The sequence below is a fragment of the Lactuca virosa genome, chromosome 5, assembly GCF_052849685.1.
Source record: "Lactuca virosa cultivar CGN04683 chromosome 5, Lactuca_virosa_CGN04683_v6, whole genome shotgun sequence".
In the NCBI taxonomy this organism is placed as follows: Eukaryota; Viridiplantae; Streptophyta; class Magnoliopsida; order Asterales; family Asteraceae; genus Lactuca; species Lactuca virosa.
Window position 1 is genome coordinate 322,232,648 of NC_136430.1, and position 22,158 is coordinate 322,254,805.

Sequence of the window (22,158 nt, forward strand, 5' to 3'; positions counted from 1 at the left end):
TGCATTGTATGGATTATACATTCAACTTTTTTTTTGTAGGATTGGTTGTAAAAGAAATAAAAAAGAAGTTGCTATGAAAGTATTTGACTGAAAATGCATGGAAGCTGGATAAATTAAGCGAGTTGGACACTGCTGGTTTATCAAGGACCAGAGGATTAAAAGTGGAAGCAATGAGGACTAAATGCTCAAACACATAAGACTTAAAGGACTAAATACGCAATGTGTGCATCTATTAATAACATCAGGAGGGTTCAGAGTTCTAATTTTTGTGTTTTCTAAAATAATTCAAGGTTGTTTTTGACATCTGAAATTATTTGATTCATCTTTTGAAAGAGATTGTTAAACTGACACAAATTTACATAAAGTTTTGTATATTTGCACAAGGTAGCAGAAATTGGTATAAGAAAAACATTCAATAATTACAAAAAACAAAACTACAAAATCACAATTCACAAAAAAATCAAAATCAAAACTTACCTGTGGTCTGTAGAAAAAACGCAGATGCAGATGCAGATACAATAACTGTTGCTAACTGCTAAGGTAGATAGAAGAATATGAATTTGGTAAAAGACGAGATATTTATATTCAGGGAAGCAAATTAACAAACACCTGGTGATCAAAAATCAGTAGCTGCCCAATTATCCATCAACATCTGAAATCATGGAATCCACAAAAATAAACACACTTGCACTCCAAACTTGATGAATCCCTAAACTTGTTCATCAACTTCGTCATGATCAGATACAATAACACCATCACCTTCATACCCATTACCCAATTCGCAAATCTTCTCCCAAACATCCACCGGCACAGGAACGACGGATAATCTAGGCTGCCTAAACAACCCAAACTCTTTACTGTTCTTCAGTTCTCCCTTCATCTCCTTCAGATCCACCGGGTTTCTCATCTCCCCCACCGCCTTCACGTCTACGGCGCCACAACCAGCGTCGTCGTCTTCGTACCATTCACGGACAACGGTGACAACCCCTACTATACGGCGGGATTTTGTGCCGGAGTGGTAGAAGAAGCAGAGATCGTGGAGCCGTGCGGATTTTAGATTTTTGAGAGCTTGGTGGTTCTTGACGCCGTCCCATTTGGAGAGACCTCCGTTGGATGCTTGGTCGTCCCATGACCATTCCCCAGGCTCAGTTTTTAGCAGCCAGTACTGTTTTTCATCTCTTTTCGTCTTCTTCCCCATTTTCTTCTGTTCGTTCGTCGATACTTACAAATTATAGGTTTTAACTTTCACCTTTTTAGAGGAAATTTGGGTTGATTCATGGCGGGAATCGGGTGCCTTGGATATTGGCGCCAATTAAAGCAAAAAGTTGTGAATTTTAATTTAATTTAGGGTAATTAAGCACTAAATTATGATATATTTAAGAGAAAAAAGAAAAAAAAATTAACCAATGTTCTTAATTATTTACTTAAAAAATAGCAAAAAGTTAAGGTAATCACCCAAATACCCATCAAAATCACATTAGGCTATGAATTCTGACTAACAGGGACCTTCATAGACTATGATTTTTGAATAATAAGATGTTTTTTCGGCTTGATTTTCATATTTTGTCAACTTTAAACATTTATATCTTACTTATAAAAACCAAAGTGTGATAAAAAACGAAATGATGTTTGGTCTATTTGGTTCGAGTGGTTATGTCCGTCTGGAGGTCGGGGATAGTTCAGAGTTTTCAGATTTCGGGCAAAGTAGTTAGTCCTTCTCTTTGTTGACTAGTTTGTGGTGTGTTGGTGTTCATTCCTTCGTCAGGACACGTGTTTACTACTAAGTTTTGGTTTGCCAACAGTGTCGGAAGGTAGTTGCCTACGTGAGGTGTTTTTGTTTTTCAGTGCTGAAAGGGATTCTGGTGGTTCATGCGGTTTCGAATCGTGTTGTAGAGTAAGGAGTTAATTGAAGGGAATGATTTCGAGGACAAAATATAAGTGAAGTGGGGAAGAGTTGTAACACCCGTCTCCCAAAATGGATCAGTAAGGAGTTAATTGAAAGGAATGATTTTGAGGAAAACCATATGCCACAACGTGACGCATGGGGTGTCACGATGTGGCAAGCAAGATGAAGAACATGTTTCTCGGATGGACGTCACGACTGACAACAAGGGTGTCACGACGTGGCGAATGCTTCGACCCAAACCCATAATTTTAGGGTTTTCTCTGAATTTAAACCTCTAACCTCAAAATTAGGGCATCATTTTCAACCTCCATCACCCCCCGTAAACCTTGAAGCAAACCCTAATACCCTTTCTTCCATATCTGAGCTTAGTTATGGTGATTTGGTACATTTGGAAAGAATAAGAAGATCCTTGTGGTGTAGAGAACATCTTGGCAAGCTTAGAGATTTCAGTTGAGCAACTTTTGGACAATTGTGAGTGTTCAAGTTCCAATCTTTATGTTCCTTACTTCTAGATATATGGTTTTTGTGTATTCCCTCCAAATTGGGAAAGTTTGGATGGATGTATCCCATAAAGTTAGCAACTTTATGGTTTCTTCTGGTCACTTGATGGTTATATGCTTTGGATATGAAGTTTGGCTAAGTTTTGTGTAACATCCTAAAAACCATGACAATTATTTTTCATTTTTTTAAGACAAAACTTCAAAAATGGTCCCTGTGGTTTTCGAAAATATCAAGTTTAGTCCCTAAGTTCAAAAAACCTCACAGATGGTCCCTGTGGTTTCAAAACTTTTAACATTTGGTCCTTCCGGCTCACTCCGTTACCATTTAGCCGTTAAGTAAGGGGTATTTTTGTCATTTCACTACCCAGGGACCATTTATGAGGTTTTGTATTACTTTTTTTAAAATAAATAAATAAATAAATAAAATTTAATATGCAAGGGTCCCACCTCTCTCACTCTCTCTCTCTCTCTCTCTCTCTCTCCGATTCACCGGTGGAAGAAACAACCACCGGAGATACCAATTTCTGGCCTCCTCTCCGGTCACACTCTACCACTTCCCACTGGCCACACACCACCTGCTGCCACCACCGTTTTGGTCGACCAAGCCCCACCGCCATAAACCACCACACTCTGCTCCTTCGATTCCTTTTCTATCAAGCAAGTTGACAAACACCCTTGAAAACCTATTACTGCTTTCCCTTTTCCTTCCGTTTTGTGAACCACTAGAAGAAAGAAAAGCCAACAGTAGGGCTGCCACCCACTACCACAAAACCGTCACTATTCCACCGTTGTTCTTCTTTCAATAAACCACCCGCACAACCTCCAGCCACCTGTCGTTGCTTCTCCCTATCCCTTATTGTGGAACTCGCTGGAACAGAAACAGAAATAGAGCAGCAGAAGGATACCGGAGCAGCCCCGACTACATACCACCACCGTCGTTCTGCTGTTGCTGGTAAGCCATCGCCACCTCTGCCATCTTGAATCACATTGTCGAGACTTATTGATTTCAACTGAGACCAAGAGACCCAGCAAAGGGTCCCGATTTCCTTCTTGTGCATCCTGAAATCGCGATCAGTTAACCAAAGAGACCCAACGATGGGTCTCGATTTTTGTTGAATCTCAAACCTGCAAATCACGATAGGTAACGAATCTGGTTGAAATTGGAGGTGGGTTCTTGTGTTCACTGTATAGTTTAGGGATGAACGAACTTGTTTTGCCACATATTCCTGTTTGATTTTGGGTTTTTGAGATCCATCTGATGAAGATGAAAGGAAGCAGGCGGTGGAGAGAGAGAGAGAGAGAGAGAGAGAGAGAGAGATGGGACCCCTTGCATATTAAATTTTATTTATTTATTTATTTATTTTAAAAAAAGTAATACAAAACCTCATAAATGGTCCTTGGGTAGTGAAATGACAAAAATACCCCTTACTTAACGGCTAAATGGTAACGGAGTGAGCCGGAAGGACCAAATGTTAAAAGTTTTGAAACCACAGGGACCATCTGTGAGGTTTTTTGAACTTAGGGATTAAACTTGATATTTTCGAAAACCACAGGGACCATTTTTGAAGTTTTGTCTTTTTTTAAAGATATTTTCATAAAGTCATAAGATAATCATATATTGTTTTCAAATCAATCAATAAAGAAATATGAGTATCAAGATAATCTCTCAAACATAAAACAACAGGAGGATACGATCATGACTTCGCCTTGCCCCAATCATCTGAAGTACGTGAAAACATTGAAATAAACAACTGTAAGCCAAAGCTTAGTGTGTTCCCACAAAATAATCCACACAACAATACATATACAATGCATGCACACCGGACCCACAATATAAAACTAGATTCCCCGTGGGCCCACATTCATAAGACTGGATTTCCCCTGGGCCCACAACACATGGTTTGATTGCACCCGAGTTTGTTGGCCTACAATACAAATTCGTACCACCTTAACCTAACCACATTATGTCGACATATGCACTAAAATAATACCAAGCAAGTACATGTAATCATAGTAGATCTACCAGTCTAACAGAACACTACAACATAACAACATCCTACACACAAGGACACATACTGCAGTACAAAGTATAGTGAGAAAACTCACCTCGCAACCTAGAAGATAACAACACTAATCACATATCCAATAACCGACACTACAGGTCACCTATGCAACAAACAGGGACCAAAACTAAAACTACAACCCAAAACCCTCAATTTAACCTAAAGTCAAACTTTGACAAAAGTTAACGATCAAAGTCCAAGCCAAACACTCAAGGTCACTTCAACCGCTCGCCACGTAGTGACCACCCTTTGGTCACGTCGTGGCAGCGTGAGAACAAAATAATAACGAGCTGACCATCGCCACGCCGTGACAACCAAACTGCCACGCCGTGAAGTCCGCCTTGGACAACTTAATGCTTCAAGCTCTTAATCCTTCAAGCCAAGAAACCAAACTTTCCAGAAGGATTTCTCCATCTCAAAATACCATAAAAATCAGTTCTTTTTAGACATGCATGTCCAATGCATGTCTTAAACATAATCTAGGTCAAAATGAAGGGAAATTAGATCAAATCTCATGCATGGAACCCAAAGCTCACTATTATTCCAGATCTGTGACAAGGGGTTACAAGGGAGTCTAAAGAACTCATAAAGTTGCCTGCTTTATGAGATTCCAACACTCAAACTGTTGGATAAGGTGTCTAAGTCCATAACTATTTCTGGTATGTACTTGACCCGACCCGGCATGGTCCATTTGGGTTGCATGGCACCATGCAATTGGATAAACTAAAATGAGAGAAATAACACTTATGGTTTATTAATATATTATAAGTTCTAATATATTAATAATATTATTTAATTAGTTTGATCAAGAATTAATTTAGAATTAATTAAGTGATCAAAAGATAACTAATTAAATATATGGGTAGATTATGTAAATCTTCCATATCTTATATAGTGGGCTAAGAGGCTCCATGGATTATCAAGTTGGGTTCCACCCATAGGATGCTCCATGGGAGTTACAAACCCATGGGTCATGGAAATGAAGAGTCATGACACATTAGGGTTTACATGGTGTAACCCTAGATGTGTCAACACTATATAAGAAACCCATTCTCCACCAAAATTGGCTACACATAAGAAACAAGAGGGCTAGAGCCGATTTTGCAAGTGTAAGATTCTCTCAAAGTTTACTCCTTTGCATTTGGTGTTGTGTGAAGCATTTGAGGCATCACACTTGGGGTGCTAGGCTCACAAGGTTTCAAGGATCATAATCAACAACAAGGTAAGTTATTATATCTTTCATTCAAGTTAAAAATGTTCCCCATATATGCTAGATAGAAATATAACCTTGGAATTCAACTTTGCATGATTATTAGACAAACATAGATCCAAGGTTATTAGGGTTGCATGTACACTTAGGAAGTGTTAGAATGCTCAAAACTCATCAGTGGTATCAGAGCCTAGGTTTGTTTGTTGTTTTTTTTGTGTGTGTGCAAACAGCTTGAAAAGAAATCGTTTTTCTGTTTTCTGCTCGTATGAAAGTTTGCACATTTGTTGCTGGAAATGGACTAGAAACATTACCCTAAACTGTTTTGATGTTTTAAAGCTTGTTTTAGATGGTGTAATGTTTATGCTAATCCATTTACAATGGCAATTATTAAAATTACAAGTTTTTTTAAGTGTAATTTTTTTTATTCTTGAAAGTGTTCATATTCATGTTCTTGAACTTATGAAGATTAGATGATCATAGGAATTGTTTGTAACCTTCATGGTAGTTTAATTCATGATCATAATGTGTTTTAATGGAGTCCATAACTTGTCCTCAAGTTATGGAAAACCAAAAGTCTCACTTTTATTAAAGTCATTAAAAGAACACAAGAGTTATAAAAATGAAGAGTCTTCATTTTTATTACTCAATTAATTCATAAGTTATAAGAAATGAAAAGTTTTGGAAGTTTACAAAACTTGCCCTCAAGTTTTGGAACATGTAAAGTCTTGATTAAAACTTTAGTTCCAACCCTTAGAATTTTAAAAGTTAAAATTCAACCCTTATACTTTATAATATTATAAGTTACTAATATATATATGTATAACGTCAAGTCGTCTTACCGCTAGTACGCCTCATTCACGAAGCCGGTCTATAAGGGGGGTATAAGGTTGTTGCCTATAAAATGGCAACTTAATGGGTGTCCACTCTCACCCACCGCTTCCTTGATCGGTGGAGGGTCGTTAGCCGAACGGGTAGGACAAGGACTTATAAATTCTCATTAAAAGTATGATGAATATTACAAAGTAACTAAATGTTTTTATTAAATTCCCAATCTTAGTTACTTTAGGAAAATGTGAATAAGGTGCTAATCCATGAAATTACACTTTACACTTTGTTTAAGTCGTTAGTGGAGCTCGTGTGGTTAACCGGCACACTAACTTGGACTTAACAAGGTAGGTAAAGGGTGACTTAAAGTTTATTATAGGTCAGTGGAGCTCGTGTGGTTAACCGGCACATCGATTGAGTAATAAACATTGAGTGTACCAAGTGATTTGCATGGTTACTTCACACCTCGTTTTGTGATCCTTGGTATCCCAGTCACAAAACTTGGAGGGCACACTCGAGATTGAAACATGCCTTTGAAAAGTTCATTGAATCTCAAAAGAATCTAGGAATTTCTAAGAACCAATTAAAAAAATAATATTTATATTTCGTTTTTCATGGTGGAAATTGGTGAATCGTCATTCACCTACTTTTCAAATATGTTATAGCTTGGATTACGGCATACCTCTTCTAAGTTATAATATATTGTGATTGGATCCTAGCCTTAATATTACATTTGGGTGTTTTATTAAGGACTCTCTTAATATCTAAACTAATCTTGTTCTCTTCTTTCAGATGTCTTCAAACAATGCTGCTTCTGGCTCTAATCCTAATGGCTCCTTTACCCTTATGAACTTGTGTGGGAAAGTCATTTTTGATGGATCCAACTTCAATGAATGGATCAGAAACATCAGGATGATTACCCGCTACGAGGACAAAGAATATGTCCTTGACAAGGATCTTAAGGAGATTGATGAGACCACTGCAACTCCCCAGGAGATCGCTGACTTCCGGGCACATGAAAGGGATGCTACAAAAGTGGCATGCATCATGTTGGCCACCATGACAGCGGGACTCCAAAAGTCGTATGAGGACTTCTACCCTTTTGAAATGCACCAAGAACTGATGGAAAGATACCATCAAAGTGCACGACAAGAGAGGTATGAAATCATATGCTCTATCATAACAACCATGATGAAGGACGGGGAATCCGTCACCAGCCACATGCAGAAAATGCAAAGGTATGTGGATCGGTTGCTGAAGCTTAATGTGAACTTCCCTGAGGAGCTTGCAATAGATATCATTTTGCACTCCTTACCATCGTGCTATGATCAATTCCGCATGACATATCACATGAATAAGGAAGAGGTCACACTCAGCAAACTTCAGGGACTCCTCAAGACCGCAGAAACAGGTCTTAAGGGTAAGTCGGTTGTTAACACTCCTACTCCAAACTCCGCCCCGGTTTTGGCAATCGGGAAAGGTAGAGGGAAGAATAGGAAGAGCTCTTCGAAGGGTACTAAGGCTAGGACCCTTGATGGCTCTTCTTCAAGTGGAACCAAGAAAGGTTTTGTCACTCCTTCTTCTGACCCTAAAGAGGCTGAATGCTTCTATTGCCATGAAAAGTCACATTGGAAGCGGAACTGCCCAAAGTACCAGCAAGATGTGAAGGATGGGAAAGTTAAACCCAACCATGCAGGTATTTACACTATCTTATCTAATAACTCACCCCATTCTAACTCTTGGGTCCTTGATACCGGTTGTGGTATTCATATCTGTTCTGATTTGCAGGGACTAAGAAGAAGTGAGAATGTGGAGCATGGAAGAATAAACTTAATCATGGGGAATAGGAAAGCTTTACCTGTCACCAAGATTGGAGTTTATACTTTATCGCTAAGTAGTGGGTTTAGTTTAGATTTGAATAAATGTTGTTATTCGCCAGAAATGGCAAGAAATATTATTTCCTTTCATGCATTGTATAAACAAGGTTTCACATTTTCATTTGATAATGAAGTTGGTTCGATTAATGTATTGTGTATTAATTCTGTTAATGATAATAACTTGGATAAAGCATCATTATGGCATTGTCGTCTTGGACATATAAGCAAGAAACGCATAGGCCAACTCCAAAAGGATGGAGTATTGGAGTCATTTGACCTAAAGTCAGATGATAGTTGCGAATCATGCTTACTCGGAAAAATGACAAAGTCACCCTTCATAGGTTCTTGTGAGAGGGGTGGAGGTTTGTTGGATCTTATACACACGGATGTGTGTGGGCCCTTCAAACATGCCACAAGGGATGCTAATCGTTATTATTTGACTTTTACTGATGATTACAGTAGATATGGATATGTCTACTTAATCAAGCATAAGTCAGAGACTTTTGAGAGGTTTAAAGAGTTTAAACAGGAAGTCGAGAATCAATTGGGCAGGAACATTAAGATGCTTCGATCCGATCGAGGTGGTGAGTATCTTAGTTCAGAGTTCCTCGACTATCTTAGGGAATGTGGGATTGTCTCACAATTGACACCTCCCAGGACACCACAGTTGAATGGTGTAGCTGAGAGGCGTAATCGAACCTTGTTGGATATGGTTCGTTCCATGATGAGTCGAGCTTCGCTACCAATCTCATTTTGGGGGTATGCCTTAGAGACTGCCGCCCATATCCTTAATCTAGTTCCCACAAAGAAAGTTGCCAAAACTCCTCATGAGATGTGGACTGGCAAAGTACCCAAACTAGACCACATTAAGATTTGGGGTTGCGAGGCTTTCGTGAGACGCGAGACTCATGATAAGCTCGAACCTCGAAGTGAGAGATGAATTTTCATCGGATACCCACAGAAATCCTTTGGTTACCTCTTCTACAGACCTAGTGAGAATGTGGTCTTTGTAGCTAGGAGGGCTTTCTTTCGAGAGAGAGAGAGTTCATAAGCCAAAGAGACAGTGGGAGGCAAGTTGACCTTGAAGAAATTCAAGAGTCAAGTGGTGAAGGAACTTCAAACCCTAGCACTCAACTTGAGGAGGAAACTCCTGTTGAGCCAATTGACAAGTCTGTACCTCTGAGGCGTTCCACAAGGGTTAAGAATGCACCTGAGCATTACTATGGATTCCATATTACTGCGGAAGGTGATACACTTATCAGTGATGAGACACTGATAGGTCTGGATGAACCTAACAGTTACGCGGAAGCCATGGCAAGCCCTGAGTCAGCCAAGTGGAAAGAGGCAATGGACAACGAGATACAGTCCATGTATGACAATCAAGTTTGGAACTTGGTTGAGAATGTACCAGGTCGTAAGACTGTAGGGTGCAAATGGATCTTCAAGAAGAAGACCGACATGGATGGTAATGTACACACTTATAACGCACGACTGGTTGCAAAGGGTTTCTCACAAACTCCGGGAGTTGATTATGATGAGACCTTTTCTCCAGTGGCCAAGAATAAGTCTATTAGGGTTCTGTTAGCCATAGCCGCATTTCATGACTATGAAATATGGCAAATGGATGTCAAAACCGCTTTCCTTAATGGAAAGTTGGCTGAGGATGTTTACATGAGTCAGCCAGAGGGTTTTGTCAACACAGAGTACCCTAATAGAGTGTGTAAGCTTGAGAAATCCATTTATGGGTTAAAGCAAGCACCTCGCAGATGGAATCTTTGCTTTGATGAGAAAGTCAAGGAATTTGGCTTTTCTAGGAGTGAAGATGAATCTTGTGTATATGTCAAGGCTAGTGGGAGTATAGTTAGCTTTTTGGTATTGTATGTGGATGACATACTACTCATAGGAAATGACATCCCAACTCTGCAGGAAGTTAAGTCCTGGCTTGGGAAGTGTTTCTCTATGAAGGACCCAGGAGAAGCTGCCTATATTCTAGGGATAAGGATCTTGAGAGACCGGAGTAAAAGACTAATTGTACTTAGTCAGAGTACTTACTTGGATAAGGTGTTGAAGAGATTCGGCATGCAGGACTCCAAGAAAGGAGAGTTACCCATCCAGAGTAATGCCAGATTGAGTAAGACACAAAGCCCTATTACTAAGGCTGAGATAGCAGAAATGAGTCGAATACCTTATGCTTCGGCTGTAGGATCGATCATGTATGCTATGACGTGTACTCGACCTGATGTAGCCTTTGCTTTGAGCATGGTTAGCAGGTATCAGAGGAACCCTGGCAAGGCACACTGGACTGCGGTAAAGAATATCCTCAAGTACCTACGGAGGACTAAGGACTGGGTCCTTACCCTCGGTGGGAGTGAAGACTTGAGAGTTGTAGGGTATAGTGATGCTAGCTTTCAGACTGATAGGGATAATTTCTGCTCTCAGTCAGGCTGGGTCTTTACCTTAAATGAAGGAGCAATTTCTTGGAAGAGTTCCAAGCAAGAGACAGTGGCTAATTCAACTTGCGAATCAGAGTATATAGCAGCTAGCGAGGCAGCAAAGGAGGCGATATGGCTGAAGAACTTCATTGGAGACCTTGGAGTTGTACCAGCTATTAAAGAGCCAATGGAAATTTTCTGTGATAGTGAAAGTGCAGTTGCCTTAGCCAAGGAACCAAGGGATCACGGGAGATCCAGACACATCGACAGAAAATACCATTTCATCAGACATCGAATAGAAGAAGGACTCCTCCTGGCAAAGAGGGTATCATCGGATGAGAATCCAGCAGATCCCCTCACGAAGGGACTGACTCGGGTTAAGCATCTCCAGCATGCTCGGAGCATAGGGCTGAAGGATGATATTAGATTTAGTAGTTAGATAACCTTGAAATTTGTAAAGTGTAATTGACATTAGATGATGAATAAAAGGTGTTTTATTTATGAGTGAAGTGTTGCTATCTCTTGTCGATCGTTTACTATATTTCTTTTGCATGTTTTGACTTCCAGAATAATTATGTTTGGTATATCATATTATTCGAACCTCCACAGTCGGTCATATGTCGGAAGTAGGTATGAATCAAGACTGTCATGATTGGTTGCAGAGGTCTAAGTTGTTGGACATGGCTACAACACTCATGAGTGCTCATAAGTTCTGAGCATTGGACTCAACCCACGCTCACTGGAATCACTTCATGGAATTTATCTCGAGTGACGTGAGACGGTAATATCATATAAGTCTTCAAACCTAGAGATATGATTTGTTACTTATGAGTTGGTTATGCATTGATTGTACGTTAACGCATTGGTAACTCGATGTTATAAAACGTGCTTTTGTGTATAATTCAATGAGTGGTAGAACAAACATATGAGTCGAAGTTTATCTGTTCCTTCTTGGATTAGAAGCTGATATCTGGGCCCCTCGATGATTTTGTTTTGACCTATGTACAGGGCCCGGTCAGAACTAAGTTGATGTGTTCAATTAAATTCTTTGTCAAACAATTCGGAAATCGGAAAACAAACTGCTGGACAATAAGTAAGACATTGTTCCATGTATTTGTCCGGCTGATATCTAGAACAGAGGATTATATGATCACTTATCTTAAATGGCGTATTATCATCTTCTCAGTTCCGAGAGACCTTGAAAGAGCTACGATTGCCGATCGGTTCCTGAAGTATTGCAGTTATAGTTACTAGACTTATCCAAGTGGGAGACTGTTGGATAAGGTGTCTAAGTCCATAACTATTTCTGGTATGTACTTGACCCGACCCGGCATGGTCCATTTGGGTTGCATGGTACCATGCAATTGGATAAAATAAAATGAGAGAAATAACACTTATGGTTTATTAATATATTATAAGTTCTAATATATTAATAATATTATTTAATTAGTTTGATCAAGAATTAATTTAGAATTAATTAAGTGATCAAAAGATAACTAATTAAATATATGGGTAGATTATGTAAATCTTCCATATCTTATATAGTGGGCTAAGAGGCTCCATGGATTATCAAGTTGGGTTCCACCCATAGGATGCTCCATGGGAGTTACAAACCCATGGGTCATGGAAATGAAGAGTCATGACACATTAGGGTTTACATGGTGTAACCCTAGATGTGTCAACACTATATAAGAAACCCATTCTCCACCAAAATTGGCTACACATAAGAAACAAGAGGGCTAGAGCGGATTTTGCAAGTGTAAGATTCTCTCAAAGTTTACTCCTTTGCATTTGGTGTTGTGTGAAGCATTTGAGGCATCACACTTGGGGTGCTAGGCTCACAAGGTTTCAAGGATCATAATCAACAACAAGGTAAGTTATTCTATCTTTCATTCAAGTTAAAAATGTTCCCCATGTATGCTAGATAGGAATATAACCTTGGAATTCAACTTTGCATGATTATTAGACAAACATAGATCCAAGGTTATTAGGGTTGCATGTACACTTAGGAAGTGTTAGAATGCTCAAAACCCATCACAAACTTCCTCAAATGATGAGAAAAATGGACCAAACTATAGATCTAACATGCTTGAGCTAAAAAGGCGGGAAGTTGAGGATTTACAACAGTCCTAATGCAACTCAAGATGACGAGGGAGTGGCTTGCTAGCTATGATGATGCACCAAAATGCATTTTCTTAATCTTCAAGACTTAAAATCACCAAAAAGGTTCGACTAGTAGGCTACCTTGCCTACCCTGTCCACTACTCGAAAAGGTCCGATAAATCGGGTGCTCAACTTGCCCCACTTCCTGAAGCTTATAACACCCTTCCAGGGTGATACCTTCAGCAAAACCATATCCCCAACCTGAAACTCCAACTCTGACTGTCGCCTGTCAACGTAACTCGTCTATCGGCTATGTGATGTTTATAAACTCTGCCTGATTTTCTGAATAAGTTCCGTCATCTGGAGCACCACCTCAGTCCTCCTCATGACCCTATGGGCGACCACTCCTCAACAAACCGGAGTACGACACTTCCTCCCATATAGAAGTTCATACGGACGTGCACCAATGCTGGAATGATAGTTGTTGTTATTGTAAGAAAACTCAATTAGAGGGAGGTAGGAGTCCTAACTCCTACCAAAATCAATGACACAAACTTTCAACATATCCGCGAGCGTCTGAATAGTCCACTCACTTTGACCATCTATCTGAGGGTGAAAAGCAGTGCTAAAGTGCAGTCTCGTACCCAACTCCTCATGAAACCTCTGCCAAAACCGAAAAGTGAATCACACATCACAATCAGATACGATGGAAACCGATACACTGTAGCAAGCAACGATCTTGCGCACATACACATCGGCCAATTTATCGGCCAGAGAACTCTCCTGAATGGCGATAAAATGAGCATTATTGGTCATACAGTCAACAATAACACAAATGGAATCAAATCCCTTGGTCGTCCTCGATAATTTGTTGATGAAATCCATGGTAATTTACTCCCATTTCCACATGGGAACCTCCAAGGGCTGCAACTTGTCGTGCGATCTCTTGTGCTATGCTTTGACCATCCAGCAAGTTAATCGTCTTTCCATATACCAAGATATCTCTTGCTTCATGCATGGCTACGAATACCTAAGTCTGAATTCTAGGTACATTTTCATGGCTCTAGGGTGTATCGAGAACCTGGACATGTGTGCCTCCTTTAACAATGCTTGTCGGATCCCACCAGAAATTGGGACCCAAACCTGCCCACACTGGGTCATAAGTCATCGACCATCAGTGGAAAATATGCCAATCTGTCCCCTGATCTTCTCCTTATTCCAATTCTTCCTCCTGGTTCCCTCGGACCGAGCTTCTCTAATCAGTTCCAAAAGCGGTGAAACGATGGTCATCCTTGAACATAATCCTCGAATTGGAGCACTAGCCGCCTTGCGGCTCAAAGCGTCAATGACCATATTAGCCTTCCTTGGATGATAAAGAATCTCACAATCGTAATCCTTGAATACATCAAGCAACCTGCGCTGCCTCATGTTCAAATTCGGATGATCCATTAGATATCTCAGGCTCTTGTGATCCATGTACATGGTACACCATACCTCATAAAGATAGTGTCGCCAAATCTTGAGGGCAGATACTGTTGGATAAGATGTCTAAGTCCATAACTTATTTGGTATATACTTGACCTGACCCGGCATGGTCCATTTGGGTTGCACTTCACCCAAACTAGTTATGGATAATTTTATGAGAGTTGTATACTTACGATTTATTAATATATTATAAGTTACAATATATTAATATAAAGTCATGTTACTTAATTAGTTTTAATCTTGAATTAATTATGAATTAATTTAGTGATTAAAAGGAAGACTAATTAAATCATGGGCTATTATATTTATATGGTGTGGGCTAACACTCATTTGGGAATGGGCTAAGCTTATATGGAAGTCCATGGATGATCCATTGAGCTTTTACCCATGGATCCTTGGAAGAGGAAAAGACATGGGTTATTAGGGTTTCACCCTAACCATGTACACTATATAAACAAGCTTATGTTGCATGAAAAACACCCTAATGTGTGTGTAAGTGTGGTGGCCAAAATCAAGAGTTAGGATACTCTCTCATACATTTTCCAAGTTTGTGGTGATTTGTGATTTCCATTTGAGGCATTCACATTATTGGTGCTTGGCTCTCAAACTCCAAGGAATCAACAATCAACAAAAGGTATGTAATTCATCTAGTTCTTTTATGGTTAAAAGTACCCCATGCCATGCTAGATAGGTTATAAACCTTGGAAAATAATATTTTGCATGTATCTTAGACAAACATAGATCCAAGGTTTAATAGGGTTGCATGTACACTTAGGAAGTGTTAGAATGCTCAAAAACCCAACAGTGGTATCAGAGCCTAGGCTTGTTTGTTTGATACTTGATGCAAAATAGTGATAAAAGGTCGATTTTTGCTGTCTGACTGATGAACTCGCCTAGTCCATGGGGGGACTCGCCGAGTTCATGTGTAAACTCATCCTACTCGCCGAGTAGGTTCGTGCACTCGGCGAGTAGGAGCCTCAGAATGCAGATTTTCGACTTTTGCTGCTGGAAATGGACTAGAAACATTACCCTAAACTGTTTTGGTGTTTTAAAACTTGTTTTAGTTGGTGTAATGGTTGTTCTAATCCATTTACAATAGCTTATATCAAAATTTCATGTTTTGTATGTGTTCATATAATTCTTGAAACTTTGATGATCATGTTCATGTTCTTATGAATTTAGAAGATGATAGGAATTATTTGCTGAATTGTTTAGGATTAATTCTTGATCATTTATGTGTTTTAATGGAGTCCATAATTTGTCCTCAAGTTATGGATATCCAAAGGTCACTTCTTTTAAACACACACTTAAAACACATAAGTTACATGGAAATGAAGAGTCTTCATTTTTATGAACCTTTAATTCATAAGTTATGAAATGAAAAGTTTTGAATAGTTTCAAAACTTGTCCTCAAGTTTTGGAATTTGTAAAGTTACACACACTTTAATATACTTTAATTCCAAACCCTTAGAGTTTTAAAAGTTAAAATTCAACCCTTATACTATTTATAACATTAATGGTTAATTATTATATATATGTATAAGATCAAAGTCGTCTTACTTCTAGTACGCCTCATTCACGAAGCCAGTCTATAAGGTGGGTATAAGGTTGTTGCCTATAAAATGGCAACTTAATGGGTGTCCACTCTCACCCACCGCTTGCTTGACTGGTGGAGGGTCGTTAGCCGAACGGGTAGGACAAGGACTTATAAATTCTCATTAAAAGTATGATGAATATTATAAAGTAACTAAACCTTTTATAAATTCCCAATCTTAGTTACTTTAGGAAAATGTGAATATGGTGCTAACCCATGAAATTCACACTTTGTACCTTACCAAGTCGTTGGTGGAGCGTGTCTGGTTAACCGGCACACTAACTTGGACTAGTAAGGATCACGAAGGGTGACTTAATGTTTATCATAGATCGGTGGAGCGTGTGTGGTTAACCGGCACATTGATTAGGTGATAATATTAAGGGTACCAAGTGAATTTGCATGGTTATTCACACCTTGTTTTGTGATCCTCGGCATCCCAGTCACAAAACTTGAAGGGCACAATCGAGATTGAAACATGCCATTGAAAAGTTCAATGAATCTCAAAAGAATCTAGGAATTTCAAAAACCAATTAAACCTAATAATTCATTTCGTTTTCATGGTGGAAATTGGTGAATCGTCATTCACCTACCTTCAAATATGTTATAGCTTAGATTACGACATCCCTCTTCTAAGTTATAATATATTGTGTTGGATCCTAGCCTTAATATTACATTTGGGTGTATTATTAAGGATTCGACATATATCTAATCTAAACTTGTTTTCTTCTTTTCAGATGTCTTCCAACAATAAAGCTTCGGGCTCTAACCCTACTGTCTCCTTTTCCCTCATGAACCTTTGTGGGAGGGTCATCTTTGATGGTTCCAACTTCATGGATTGGATCCGGAACATCAGGATGGTTACTCGTTACGAGGACAAGGAATATGTCCTCGATAAGGAGCTAAAGGAGCTTGATGAGTCCACTGCTACTCCTGAGGAGGTCGCTGAGTATCAGGCACATGAAAGAGATGCCACCAAGGTGGCATGCATCATGATGGCCACCATGACAGCTGAACTCCAAAAGTCCTATGAGGACTATTACCCTTTTGAGATGCATCAGGATCTGATGGAAAGGTACCATCAGAGTGCTCGTCAAGAGCGGTATGAAATAATCTCCTCCATGATCACTACCCGTATGAAGGATAGCGAACCAATCACGAGCCACATGCAGAAAATGCAAAGGTATGTGGACCGTCTAATGAAACTGAATGTGAACTTCCCTGAGGAGTTGGCAATTGATATCATTTTGCACTCCTTGCCATCGTGTTATGATCAATTTCGTATGACATACCACATGAACAAGGAGGAAGTCACACTCAGTAAGCTTCAAGGACTTCTGAAGACTGCCGAAAGTGGTCTTAAGAGTAAGTCGGTTGCTACTCCTACTCCTACTACTACCCCTGTTTTGGCTATCGGGCAAGGCAAAGGGAAGAAGAGGAAGCACCCTTCGAAGGGTACCAAGGGAAAGTCCCTTGAAGGCTCCTCATCTGGAACCAAAGGTGGTTCTATCACTCCTTCTGCCATCCCTAAGGATGCTGAATGCTTCTACTGTCAAAATAAGGGGCACTGGAAGCGAAACTGCCCAAAGTACTTGTAGGATGTCAAGGATGGGAAAGTGAAACCATCCCATGCAGGTATTTACACTATATTGTCTAATAACTCACCATATTCTAATTCTTGGGTTCTTGATACAGGTTGTAGTATTCACATCTGTTGTGACTTGCAGGGCCTAAGAAGAAGTGAGGATGTGGAGCACGGAAAGATAAACTTAATCATGGGGAACAAGAAGGTTGCACCTGTTACCAAGATTGGAGTTTATACTTTGTTGCTAGATAGTGGGTTAAAGTTAGATTTGAATAAATGTGTGTACTCGTCTGAAATGGCGAGGAATATTATTTCCTTTCATGCTTTGTACAAACAAGGTTTTACCTTTTCTTTTGATAATGAAGTTGGTAGTATTAATGCTTTCTTTAATAATGTTCTTTATTTTAAAGCATTACCTTGTGATGGTGTGTATGAAGCTGTATCGGTTGTAGATAATTTAGGAAATAATGTATTATGTATTGATTTTTCTACTAGCTTGGATAAAGCATCTTTGTGGCATTGTCGTCTTGGACATGTAAGCAAGAAACACATAGACCAGCTCCAAAAGGATGGAGTCTTGGAGTCGTTCGACCTCAAGTCGGATGATAGTTGTGAGTCTTGTCTTCTTGGAAAAATGACAAAATCACCCTTCACTGGTACTTGTGCAAGGGGTGAGGGTTTGTTGGACCTTATACATACTGATGTATGTGGACCATTCAAAACCGCCACAAGGGATGCTAATCGCTATTATGTGACTTTTATTGATGATTTTAGTAGATATGGTTATGTCTACTTAATCAAACATAAGTCAGAAACTTTTGAAAGGTTTAAAGAGTTTAAACAGGAAGTAGAAAATCAATTGGGCAGGAACATTAAGATGCTTCGATCCGATCGAGGTGGTGAGTATCTTAGTACTGAGTTCCTCGACTATCTTAAGGAGTGTGGGATTGTCTCACAATTGACACCTCCCAGGACACCACAGCTGAATGGTGTAGCTGAGAGGCGCAATCGAACTTTGTTGGACATGGTTCGCTCTATGATGAGTCGAGCTTCGCTACCAATCTCTTTTTGGGGGTATGCCTTAGAGACTGCCGCCCACATCCTTAATCTAGTCCCTACAAAGAAGGTTTCCAAAACACCTCATGAAATGTGGACTGGGAAAGTTCCCAATCTAGACCATATCAAGATTTGGAGTTGCGAGGCTTTCGTGAGGCGCGAAACTCATGACAAGCTCGAACCTCGAAGTGAAAGGTGTATTTTCATCGGCTACCCACAAAAATCCTTTGGTTACCTCTTCTACATACCCAGTGAGAATGTGGTCTTTGTGGCTGGGAGAGGAGTCTTTCGAGAGAGAGAATTTATAAGCCAAGGAGACAGTGGGAGGCAAATTGACCTTGAAGAAATTCAAGACTCAATTGGTGAAGGAACCTCAGACACTAGCAATCAACTTGAGGAGGAAATTCCTGTTGATCCAGCTGACGAGTCTGTACTTCCGAGGCGTTCCACAAGGGTTAGGAACACACCTGAGTTTTATTATGGATTTCATATTACTACGGAAGGTGATACATTTATCAGTGACAGTACACTGGTAAATCTGGATGAACCTAACAGTGTTAAGGAAGCCATGGCAGGCCCAGAGTCTGCTAAATGGAAGGAGGCTATGGACAGCGAGATACAGTCCATGTATGACAATCAAGTTTGGAACTTGGTTGACAATGTACCAAGCCGTAAGACAGTCGGGTGCAAATGGATCTTCAAGAAGAAGACCGACATGGATGGGAAGGTGCACACTTATAAGGCTCGACTGGTTGCGAAGGGGTTTACTCAGACTCAGGGTATTGATTATGATGAAACCTTTTCACCAGTAGCAAAGATTAAGTCTATTAGGGTTATGCTAGCCATTGCTGCATTTCATGATTATGAAATATGGCAAATGGATGTCAAAACCGCTTTCCTTAACGGAAAGTTGGCTGAGGATGTTTACATGAATCAGCCAGAAGGTTTTGTCAGTGCAAAGTACCCCAATAGAGTGTGCAAACTTGAGAAATCCATTTATGGATTGAAACAAGCATCTCGAAGTTGGAATCTTTGTTTCGATGAGAAGGTCAAAGAGTTTGGTTTCTCAAGAAGTGAAGATGAGTCCTGCGTGTATGTCAGAGCTAGTGGGAGTATAGTTAGCTTTTTGGTACTGTATGTGGATGACATACTACTCATAGGAAATGACATCCCAACCTTGCAGGAGGTTAAGTCCTGGCTTGGGAAGTGCTTTGCTATGAAGGACCTTGGAGAAGCTACCTATATCCTAGGGATAAGGATATTAAGAGAAAGGAGTAAAAGACTAATTGGACTTAGTCAGAGTATCTACTTGGATAAGGTGTTGAAAAGGTTCAAGATGCAAAATTCCAAGAAAGGAGAATTACCGATCCAAAGCAATGCCAAACTGAGCAAGGCTCAGAGCCCGAGTACAGAAGATGAGATAGCTGAGATGAGTCGATTACCTTATGCTTCCGCTGTTGGTTCGATCATCTGAGTCGATTACCCGTCCTGATGTGGCCTTCGCTTTGAGCATGGTCAGCAGATATCAGGGGAACCCTGGCAAGGCTCATTGGACTGCGGTAAAGAATATTCTCAAGTACCTGCGGAGGACTAAGGATTGGATCCTTACCCTTGGTGGGAGTGATGACTTGAGAGTAGTAGGGTATAGTGATGCTAGCTTTCAGACTGATAGGGATAACTTCCGCTCTCAGTCGGGCTGGGTCTTTACCTTAAATGGAGGGGCAATCACTTGGAAGAGTTCCAAACAGGAGACTGTAGCCGATTCGACTTGTGAATCAGAGTACATAGCAACGAGTGAAGCGGCAAAGGAGGCGATATGGCTGAGGAACTTCATCGGAGACCTTGGAGTTGTACCAGCTATTAAGGAGCCTATGGAGATTTTCTGTGACAGCAATAGTGCGGTTGCCTTAGCCAAGGAACCAAGAGATCATGGCAGATCCCGACACATTGACAGAAAATATCACTTCATAAGACACAAGATAGAAGAGGGACTCCTCGTGGCAAAGAGGGTATCGTCAGATGAGAACCCTGCGGATCCCCTTACGAAGGGACTGACGAGGGTGAAGCATTTGCAGCATGCGAGGCGTATCGGGCTGAGGGACGATATTAGTTTTACAGATTAGATAGCCTTTTCTGAAACTTGTAAAATGTAATCGACGTTTGATGATGAATAAAATTTGTGATTTATTTATGAGTAAAGTGTTGCTATCATTGTCAATTATTTACTATTGTTTCAGTTTTGCATGTTTTGACTTCCAGAATAATTAATTTATTCAAACTCTCCACAGTCGGTCATATGTCGGAAGTAGGTATGAATCAAGACTGTCATGAATTGGGATTGTAGATGACTAAAGGTGTTTAGCCATAGCAATGGTTGCTACAACATTCATGAGTACTCATAAGTTATGAGTATTGGAATAAACCCACGCTCACTTGTATCACTTCATGGAATTTATCTCGAGTGATCGTGAGACGGTAATATCATATAAGTCTTCAAACCTAGAGATATGAGTTGTTACCTATGAGTTGGTTGTGCATTGATTGCACGTAAACGCATCAGTAACTTGATGTTATAAAACGTGCCTTTATGTGCAATTCAATAAGTAGTAGAACAAGCATATGAGTCGAAGTTTATCTGTTCCTTCTAGAAATAGAAGCGATATCTGGGCCCCTCGATGATTTTGTGTTGACCCATGTACCGGGCCCGGTCAGAACTAAATTGATGTGTTCAGTTAAGTTCTTTGTCAAACAAATCGGAAATCGAGAAACAACTGCTAGACAATAAGTAAGACATTGTTCCATGTATTTGTCCGGCTGATATCATGAGAACAGAGGGTTATATGATCACTTATCTAAAATGGCGCTTCATAGTTCACAAGAGTTTTCGAGAGCTACGATTGTCGGTTGGTTCCTGAAGTAATATAGGCAAATACAGTTATTAGACTTATCCAAGTGGGAGTCTGTTGGATAAGATGTCTAGGTCCATAACTTATTTGGTATATACTTGACCCGACCCGGCATGGTCCATTTGGGTTGCACTTCACCCAAACTAGTTATGGATAATTTTATGAGAGTTGTATACTTACGATTTATTAATATATTATAAGTTATAATATATTAATATAAAGTCATGTTACTTAATTAGTTTTAATCTTGAATTAATTATGAATTAATTTAGTGATTAAAAGGAAGACTAATAAAATCATGGGCTATTATATTTATATGGTGTGGGCTAACACTCATTTGGGAATGGGCTAAGCTTATATGGAAGTCCATGGATGATCCATTGAGCTTTTACCCATGGATCCTTGGAAGAGGAAAAGACATGGGTTATTAGGGTTTCACCCTAACCATGTACACTATATAAACAAGCTTATGTTGCATGAAAAACACCCTAATGTGTGTGTAAGTGTGGTGGCCAAAATCAAGAGTTAGGATACTCTCTCATACATTTTCCAAGTTTGTGGTGATTTGTGATTTCCATTTGAGGCATTCACATTATTGGTGCTTGGCTCTCAAACTCCA

General features: G+C 39.8%; 1 protein-coding gene across 1 annotated transcript; it reads right to left on the reverse strand.

Moving 5' to 3' along the window:
* Positions 1-476: 476 nt before the first annotated feature.
* On the reverse strand, positions 477-1,282 carry LOC145116464 (thymocyte nuclear-like protein). The gene has a single exon (XM_079052808.1). It carries the CDS (start codon positions 1,196-1,198, stop codon positions 710-712), a length of 489 nt encoding a protein of 162 aa, XP_078908934.1. The 5' UTR covers positions 1,199-1,282; the 3' UTR covers positions 477-709.
* Positions 1,283-22,158: the final 20,876 nt, after the last annotated feature.

Excerpts from the sequence above, each read along its gene's own strand:
- LOC145116464 (XM_079052808.1), bottom strand. The coding sequence starts at position 1,198 with ATGGGGAAGAAGACGAAAAGAGATGAAAAACAGTACTGGCTGCTAAAA.